Source organism: Arachis stenosperma, chromosome 2, assembly GCF_014773155.1.
Source record: "Arachis stenosperma cultivar V10309 chromosome 2, arast.V10309.gnm1.PFL2, whole genome shotgun sequence".
NCBI classification, from domain to species: Eukaryota; Viridiplantae; Streptophyta; class Magnoliopsida; order Fabales; family Fabaceae; genus Arachis; species Arachis stenosperma.
In genome coordinates, this window is record NC_080378.1 from 9,516,594 (window position 1) to 9,526,146 (window position 9,553).

The following is a 9,553-nucleotide window of genomic DNA, read 5'->3' on the forward strand; positions in this document are numbered from 1 at the left end:
GTGATGCTAACAATACTACTGATTGACTTACCAAAGTTGGTGCAAAGGATAGCAGAGATTACCTGATGTGGTTAGAGCCTGTAGAGGCACACTAGACCACCTTTTCTAGAGGGATGTTGCTAAAGCTTTTTAGCTTTTTCTCTTGTTGTCTTCTGGTTCTTGTTTAATTTGTTGATAGTGATGTCGGGATGTCGTTTAGGCTACCAATCTAGGCGAGGTTAACAACCCCACTATGGTGAAAGTAGCCAAGAATCCATCTTGGTTGGCTAAGCTAAGGATGCACTTCTTACCCTCAAAAAGTCTAGAGAAAAATAAACACACAACTTATTTATAATAGAAAAAACCTTCATGACTTGGACAATGTGGGACTAACTTATAACACAATATAATAATTTATGCTAAACTAGGCTGCTTTAATTAACGACACAAATGTAAAGACATATGCTCTTGCATCATTCTCCCTGGTTTGGAAAGAGCTCATGCATTATCCTCCATGGGTTGAAAAAACATCCGCTTGTATTGGCAAAAGATTCTATTGGAGAGTGCATTTGGTCTTGAAAGATGTGAAAAGACATAGCTCAACTTGATTCTTTTGACCTTCTACATGTCGTAACGGAGTTAATATGATCTTCTTGCCATCTTTGATAAAATAGTATGTATTTTTGAAACCATCATGAATAGCTCAACAATCATACTGTCAAGGACGTCCTAACAGTAAGTGACACACGTCCATCCGAATGACGTCACACCACATGTTATCCTTGTATTTACTTCCCATAGAAAATTGGATTAAATATCGCTTTGTTACTTTAACTTCATTCTCTTTTTTTAACTAATGTAACTTGTAAGGATGATGATGTAATTTGGTTGGAAGCTTAAGTGTGTCTATCATATAATTTGAAATAATATTTTCACAACTTTCGCTATCTATGATGACCTTGCAAACCTTATCTTCAACAGTGCATCTTGTGTGAAAGATGTTGTGGCGTCGCCAACTCTCGTCTTCTATTACCCTTGCAGTCAGGGGCGGAGCTAGACTAATTATTTAGGGGAGCCATGTTTAATAGTTTACTAAAAATATTTTATATTGCTATTTCTAATGATAAAATTAAATATATATATATATATATATATATATATATATATATATATATATATAATCTCAATCAAAGTAAGACAATAATACATAAAAGGTACCACTTACAATTTTGTATCATGAAAAGGCTATTTGACGTTTTTTTCTATTTTCAAAATCATCTATTATTGAATTTGTGTTAAAAATATAGTTGCTAATTTTTTTTTATATAGATGACCAAATTGTCTGCAAGAAATTCATCAACCATCTTACTTCGGAGTCTTGTCTTAACAATTTTCATTGCTGAAAAAATTCTTTCTGTTATTGTTGTAGACACTGGTAGAGTCAAAACAAGACGTATTAATCTATCAACTATGTGATAAGTTCTTGATTTTTTCGTTTCTTGTAACTTGTTGCACAATTCAAAAAGTGTACCAATGCCTTTCAAATGATTTGGTATATCATACTAATAACGTTGCAACTGAGATTTCAAAATATTTAGCTCATTAGAAGGAAAGTCAAGGGGATAAAACTTTTCTGCTAACTTGCTAATTTCTTCAATGTTAAATGATTTGAAATTGTCCTTAGGATCCAAAGCACAACTCAAAGTCAAAAGCTCTATTGTTTGCTCATTAAATTTGTTATTCAACTTTTGTATCTGGGAGTCAATTGTTGCTAAGAATACATCTATTCGATAATGATGCTCAACTGTCATATTTGGTTGACGAGATCGACCTCTTTCAAAAACATATTATGCACTCATATTAGGGACTTCAATTTTATGCTTTTCACAAAAATCTTTAACATTTGCCAAAAGATTGCACCATCCACCATCTTTTAATTGTTGAAAAAGTAACTTCGATGTAGAAAAAATATGCATTGCGTTAAAAATATTTTGAGATTATTGTTGTAGTGCTTGAAAAAGAACATTAGTGATTTCCATAATCTCTTTTATCAAGTGCAAAGTGAAAACAAATTCAAATGACAATAATATTTTACTAACACCATAAGACTCATCTCTTTGTGCATAAATTGTTCCGTCTTCAATGATATTATTGAGAACAATGTTGGTAGCAGTGAACATTTTTACCAAACTGTAAATAGAATTAAAGTGAGAGCTCCATCGAGTATCCCTAACTCTTTGTAAAGTGCTTACCTGATTCGCACATTTGCCTGTTTCTAATTTATTTTGAGCAACCAAGTTTGTATTTTCAATTGCTTGAACTTTTTGTAATTAATCATGTCTTTTTGAAGAAGCACTAACAATAGTGACAATAGAGTTTAATTGAGTAAAAAATTCATGAATCTGAAGTACCTCTCTTAAAGCTGCCACCAGTGCTAATTGTAACCTATGAGCAAAACAATGTACATAATATGCTTGTAGAGAATTTTTAAGAAACAAAGCTTGCAAACCATTCCACTCACCCCGTATGTTGCTAGCACCATCATACCCTTGACCCCTAATATTTTCAACTTGAAGATTATAACGAGAAAGGACAGAAATCAATTCTTTCTTTAAAGTTGTTGCACAAATATCAGTGACATACACAAGATCAAAGAATCTCTCTTTAACAAAACCATCTAGAGTAACAAATCTCAAAACAATGGCCATTTGCTCTTTTTTAGATTCATCTCTAGCTTTATCAACAATAATACAAAATTTGGCATCTCCAATCTCTTCTCTAATTAAATTTGTCACGTTAGTAGCAAGAATATTTAGAATTTCTTTTTAGACATCATTTGAAGTATACTTAACATTTTTTAGAGCATTTTTCAAAATATTCTTTTTTACTCTTTCTTTGTAAGATCCCAAAAATTTTAATATTTCCAGAAAGTTACCTCTGTTGCTGGAACTTTGGCTTTCATCATGTCCTCTGTAGGCGCAACTTTAAAATGTCAACCATTTAATGCAATCTATAGATGCTCCTAGTTGAATTCGATTATTTTCAATCTCTTCTAATGTTTGCTTATGAAGAAGTCTGTCGATATGTTGTGATTGTTTCATCAAATCATCACATGATTTTAGCGCCTTATGATGGAATGCGTTGGGACTTTTGTCAATGTGATTCAAAAGAGCACAATCTTTTTCACTATTTACTTTTTTTCTAATTCCTAAAACCATTCTCAATAAAAGCATTTGAACCCGTGTTGATTGAAGGTTCCTTAGCAAAAAGAAAGCATGAAAAATAATATATGGCATCATCTTCTATAGAATATTCTAACCAAGATGGGAACAATTTAAACCATGAAGCTTTAAAGCGACAATAATTTTTATCACCAGAAAACAGATAGTTATCAAGAATTGGTTGATTTGGCCTAACTTTAATATAAACCCAACGGATTTCATCTCTTTGATTTAGAGAAAACTTCCAAATCATTGGTCGCATTCCAGGATCTCTTTCCAAATAAAAAACATCCAGTTGATCAGGAAGAAGTCGTAGACGCTTTGAGCTATTCAATGAAAAACTTGAAGTAATGAAATTTGATGACCCCTCAAGTATGGAGTAGTAATAGTAGAAATATCTTCATCTCCTTGATCTATTCTTTTAAAAAATATATCAATAGTTTTGAACTTACTCATAATTTAAATGGCCAAATAAGTTCCTATAATTAAAAGTATGTTTTGCAAAAAATGAAAATTACAATCTATAATCTTTATAAAATATAAAAATTATATTTCAATTTAAAATAAAATATTAAAATTTAAAACAATAGTACTAGTATTGTAGTATAAATAATATAAAATTATAATTAAATAGTTAATTAATAAAAAACTAAATAACAAACTAACGTATACTAACATAAATTTAATTAACAAATAATAGTAAATTAAGTAAATAATCAAATATATAAAAAACATAAAAAAAATTAGGTAAGACTAACAGAAAATAATAATAAAAAAATATTAAACAAAAAATTACAACGCTAGATATATATAATTATTCTTCTTATCCTTTCATTCTATAACGTAACATTTACTAGTTCTTAAGAAATTGTAATATTAAATACAATTCATTTACTCTATTTTTGTATGACTATGTCTTTGTTGTTAGTTCAATAATTCTCTTAAAATAAAAAAGAATAAAAATAGAACTTTTTTAAAAAAAAAAAGAGTGAAGAACCACTTGTTGAATTATCTTTTTTTTTAATCTGCAAAAAAAAAAAGAAAAAAAGAGTTAAAGGGTTGAAGATAAAAAGATTAAAGAGATAAAGAAGGAGAAGAATAAAAAAAGTTGTTACTGCTGCAAAATAAAAGTAAAAATTTTGAGTGGATGAGGACATTGGGAGAAAAATAGAAATTTATATTTTATTTTGTAAATAAAGTGAGCTAGGCCTAAAACTATTATATTTTATTAACACTATATAAAAATAGATTTTTTTTTTGTTATGGATTAAAGGACCAATAAAGTAGCATTAGTTGGAAGTTTAGAGATAATTATATATATAGTTTTGTTAATTGTCATCATCCACTAATTTTATGAATCAAAAAATAAAATTTAGGGTGGGGCATTATCCCCTTCACTCCTATTTGTCTCTGCCCCTACTTACAGTATTCAAGTTTCGATAAACTACTAAAACTTTTCCACAATCGGCTAGAACTTCTTCAATAGTATAGTCAACCTCACATTCCTCTTCTTGCTCTTTCATTGGTTCTTTGTTTGTCATTTCTTCGGTAAGAGTAATAACCCTTCTATTTGGATAATCAGCAGCAATATGCCAAAAATCTTGACATTTGAAGTATTTCTTATCTGATGATCCACGATCCATGTTGCTTTTAAAAGATCCTGGCCTCACTTCTTGTTGAACATCAAGGATGACTTCTTTGTCTTTCGGCAACTGAGTGTTATTCTTTTGTATCTTTTACTTTTTAATATTTCATGGCAGCCTAATGACATCATCCAAGGTCCAATATAATTGCAGCTGAACAACATCAGAAATTTTTTGACTTAGTCCTCCTAGATAACAAGCAATTATTTGTTCTTCAGGTTCTTGAATGTCACATTTCATAATCAACTCTTCAAAGTCCATTATATATTCTTCTACAGATAATGACTTTTGCTTTAATGTTCAGTAAGGAACTTGCGCTTGAGCTCAGACGCATTTTATCTCATGTCTTGATCTTTCTTCTTCCTTCTCTTTCTTGCTGACGCTTGAGATTCTCCCACCAAACTGATGCATGCTTGTTCAACTTGATTGCTACAAGCTTTACGCGCTTGTCGTCCAAAATGTCTTTTAACTCGAACACTCTTTTCATTGTACAAAGCCAGTCGATAAAATCATCTGGTTGGAGTCTTTCTTCAAACTCAGGAATATCAATTTTAATTCCTAAGTCTTTAGCTTTCGTGTGTCATGCTCTTCTTGTGGACAAATCTTCAGACGAAGAAGAATAATGAAATGGATTTCCATTATCATCTTTGCTAGAATAACTATCTTCATTCTGCTTGTCATGATTCTTTTGAGTGGCTTCATATTTTGCAAGTTGCTCTTGCAACTCCTTAACTTGATGGCATAACTCCTTCATTTCAATCTCTTGAGTAGTTCTATGTTTTGGAGCCATCTTTTACTATTATGCAATGAGGTTGATGCTTGGACACCGATGTTATGATGATGATGATGATGATGACGACGATGATGATGGGAATACACCAATGATAATAATGATGGAAATGCACTAAGATCATCAATAACGGTAAAGGCACCAAAAAAGAGAAAATAACGATATTAGCCGAACTCCACAGAAGACAATCTGCACTAACAACGACTCGTACCAACAGCGAGAGCACCGCACTAAAGATCCATACCCACGAATGAAATAAAAATTTTACTGGAATAAGATGATGACCGACTTTGTTCTGATACCAAATTGATGTTGGGACGTCATTTGGGTTACCAATCTTCGTGAGGATAACAATCCCACTATGGTAAAAGTAGACAAGAACCCATCTTGGTTGACTAAGTTAAGGATGCACTTCTTACTCTCAGAGTCTAGAAAAAATAAACACAGAGCTTATTTAATATATAACTCAATCAACTCCACCTCATAAGCAAAAGAGATATGTATGCATATCTATACTAGTAGGGGAGGAGAAAACCTTCATGACTTGGACAACGTGAGACTAACTCATAACACAATATAATATATGCTAAAGTATACTACTTTAGTTAACGACACAAACATAAAGTCATATGCTCCTTGCATCAGATAATAGCAACAGTTCACGGAGTTAGGGACAATGACAACGATAATGACTAATGAGTATGATTGGAGTTGGAGTTAAATTAGAGTTAGTGTGTAGATTTCGATATATATTTAGGTTTAAAATTAGAGAAAAGTAAAACTGTGAAAAAAATTAATAATGACTCACTATAAAAAAGATTAAGCTTAAGAATAGAATTAAAATTTATTTTCAAATAATTTTAAAAATAAAATAAAATAAAATTAAATTAAACGCTAATAATATTTTTTGAAATCTTTTAGCAACAAAATATGTACTTTGAAAAAATTAAAAGAAAAAAGTGAATATCTGATTAAAGAAACTTGTTACAAAAATCACAAAATCGTCTTACTCATGGAACAAGTTACAAAATCAACTGAAAAATGAGTGTTCTGCAGACACAACAACTAACCCGAACCCTCTATTCTTCTTTTACGTTTGTTAATTGGTAATATCGAGGAGAAACCGTATAAGAACTTTTTCTTTTTCGAGTTTTTGATTGGCCAAAAGTGTTACAAATTACAATGAATACATTATGCATATTTATTTATATGCATATTTATAAAGGTTTCATTATTTTTTTGCTTGCTCATCTACAGAAGCTGAGATACTAGGAGAAACCTCATTATGATCGTCTTTCGATACTTTCTTATCTTCATGATCCTGTTCCTCTTTTTTTTCTTGTGGTCCACGAAAGATGGATAGCATGCCATTGGTATCTATAGGATATAGTTCTGTGACTTCATCCATGCCCTCCTCATCATCATCATCTAGAGACACTACATCTTGCATACTCAGTTGATGGTACTCCACGATCTCCCTTAGAAAACGATTTTCACGACAACATGTCTCATTCTCATTCGCCAACCGAGCTTTCTCCGCCAGCAGCGTCTCTAATTGAAGCCGAATCTGTCAAATAAACAGTTTAATATTAGATAGAATAATAAAAAATTTTAAAGTTTTCTCATTTCTTTTATGTAATATAATGAACAAAAAGCAATGGAAGAAGATGATGTACCAAATCATCATCTGCACGGTTTTGTCCCTTCTCACGACCCTCACGGTCCCGAAGTAACTTGTTCTCTTCTTCTAGTTGAGCACACCTTGCTTTAGCAAAAGCCAAATCTGCTTTAACGGTTTTTAGCTCCCGCAGAAGTAGTTTTGCTTTAGCAGCAGTTGCCATTGCCACCTGTAACCCAATAAAAAAACACAAGTTGTGCTTGTCATGTCATATTAGAAAGATAGAAACTCAGTAATATATTTTTTTATGTGAAATTGATAATTTAGAACTGGTGAATAATTTGATTGAATTATTATTTTATAAATTTTCAACCATCAACTTCACATCAAAATAAGCCTACGTGTTTTGCCTATTAGAAACCAAAACAAACAAATAAATAAGAGAAAAAGACAATGTCCTCTTCTTCTATTTCTCTACCCCCTGCGTATGAAACATACATGCATTCTGCTCTGTTTTATATATGGATGCAGATTATAATTAATTACATGGTTGCCACCTTACGTCGCGGGATGCCTTGAGTTGAGTTTCATGGATAGCGGTGGGGTTGGATGTGGGGCCTCCTGATTGCTGAGGCCATGGATTCCACGTTCCAGTGTCTTTATTTGAGTCTTCGCGATCAGGAAAACTACCATTTACATTCGCCTTTATTAATTGACTTCTCAGCTCTCCTGTTTTTCCTTCCTGAACCAACCAAATCAAACAAAATACTGTATTAGTAGTACAATAATACTACACCACCAATAGATTCTATCATTCTAGACCATCAATTAGTTACATTAGTATTTTACATTATAATAAAGATTAATAATTAAAATTACTAAAATATTAACATTGAAAACACCTGATAACATTTTTAAATTATAAAGGCACAAAGGAGGCATTTAAATCTAGTTACCTGATAAGGTCGAGCAGCTGGAGCAAAGGTATTATTATTAAAAGATTGCAATCTTAGTTTATCGTTGTCGTCCAGAATATCCTTGCCTTTTTGAGCCACCACTCCCCAGAAACCAGACTTGGGGTCACCTCTCCCTAAAGCATCTCCGCTAATATCATATGACTGCACGCAAACTTCGTTTCGTTAAAGTATAAAATATGTACCATTTGAACTAATTTCACATCTAACTTTAGGCTAAATAAAAAAAATTAATTATTCTGTTAATTTTTATAATTTTATTTAATTTTTATTTAGATTTTTATATTTTTTTAATTGAATCTTTATATTATATCAAATTTAGTAATTAAGTTTATGTTATGACAAAAATATTGTAATTAATAGAATATTCTATTAAACAAAATAAATATGTCTATTACTTGACTGAATGTTTTTTATAGTTTAATAAAATATTCTGTTAATTCTAATATTTTTGTCAGAAAATCTGATAAAATATAGAGATCTAATCGAAAAGATAATAATGCTAAAGGGCCAGTATATTTTGTGATGTATAGCCATTAATTAGTTATCATTAATACTTTTAATAGTATGAGATTATATTTAATAGTGTGAAACATACATTTTTTTTAATTAAATATAGACTAAATTTTAATGAGAGTGCTGGTTTCTGAAACTTTCTTTTAAAAAAAATATAGAGAATTAATTAAAAATTTAATAAAATTATATAAACCGAGACAATAATTAAATCATAGAAATAAATCGAGGAATGATGATGAGCGATCGTAACAAATAATAATAATAAAACCTTGGATCGGTGATGTTCAGGGGCGGCAAACGAAGATTTAGTGGAGGAAAAGGAGAGGGAGGATGGATCACGAAGAGAGGCTTTGATGGCCTGAGCAGCAGCGAGGGAGGATGTCGAAGATGTTGGAGTAAAGGAAAAGGAAGAGGACAAAGTTGCTGATGAACGAAGATGACGAGAAGCATCGTTCATGTTTGTAGTTGCAATTCCATTATTTTCCAGCGATGAATCCAATGGTTGTTGCTGCAAATGAAACTCTTCCTTGAAGGTGGAAGCCCTTGACAATCCTGCTTGCTTTCTTCTATACGCCATTATTTTTAATGTAAGAATGCTCAGACTCAGCCACGGCGCGTGATCACCACGGGAACAGCCACTGCATCTACCGTGATGACAAAATAATGATGTATTCAATTCGGATTGAATACAATACCATACCAGTTTCATGTTTGAATTGCTAACCAAATCTTTCGCCTATAATCATATTGCAACACACAAGTGGCTGGTGGATGCCACCTTCAACGTAGGACTCGTAGAAATTCATGGGAAC

General features: G+C 31.6%; 1 protein-coding gene across 1 annotated transcript; it reads right to left on the reverse strand.

Annotated features, from left to right (window-relative positions):
• Positions 1-6,641: 6,641 nt before the first annotated feature.
• On the reverse strand, positions 6,642-9,553 carry LOC130961823 (uncharacterized). The gene is made up of 5 exons (XM_057887845.1): positions 9,010-9,553; positions 8,208-8,369; positions 7,814-7,993; positions 7,310-7,480; positions 6,642-7,200 (listed from the first exon to the last, which is right to left on the reverse strand). Exons 1-5 carry the CDS (start codon positions 9,448-9,450, stop codon positions 6,865-6,867), a joined length of 1,290 nt encoding a protein of 429 aa, XP_057743828.1. The 5' UTR covers positions 9,451-9,553; the 3' UTR covers positions 6,642-6,864.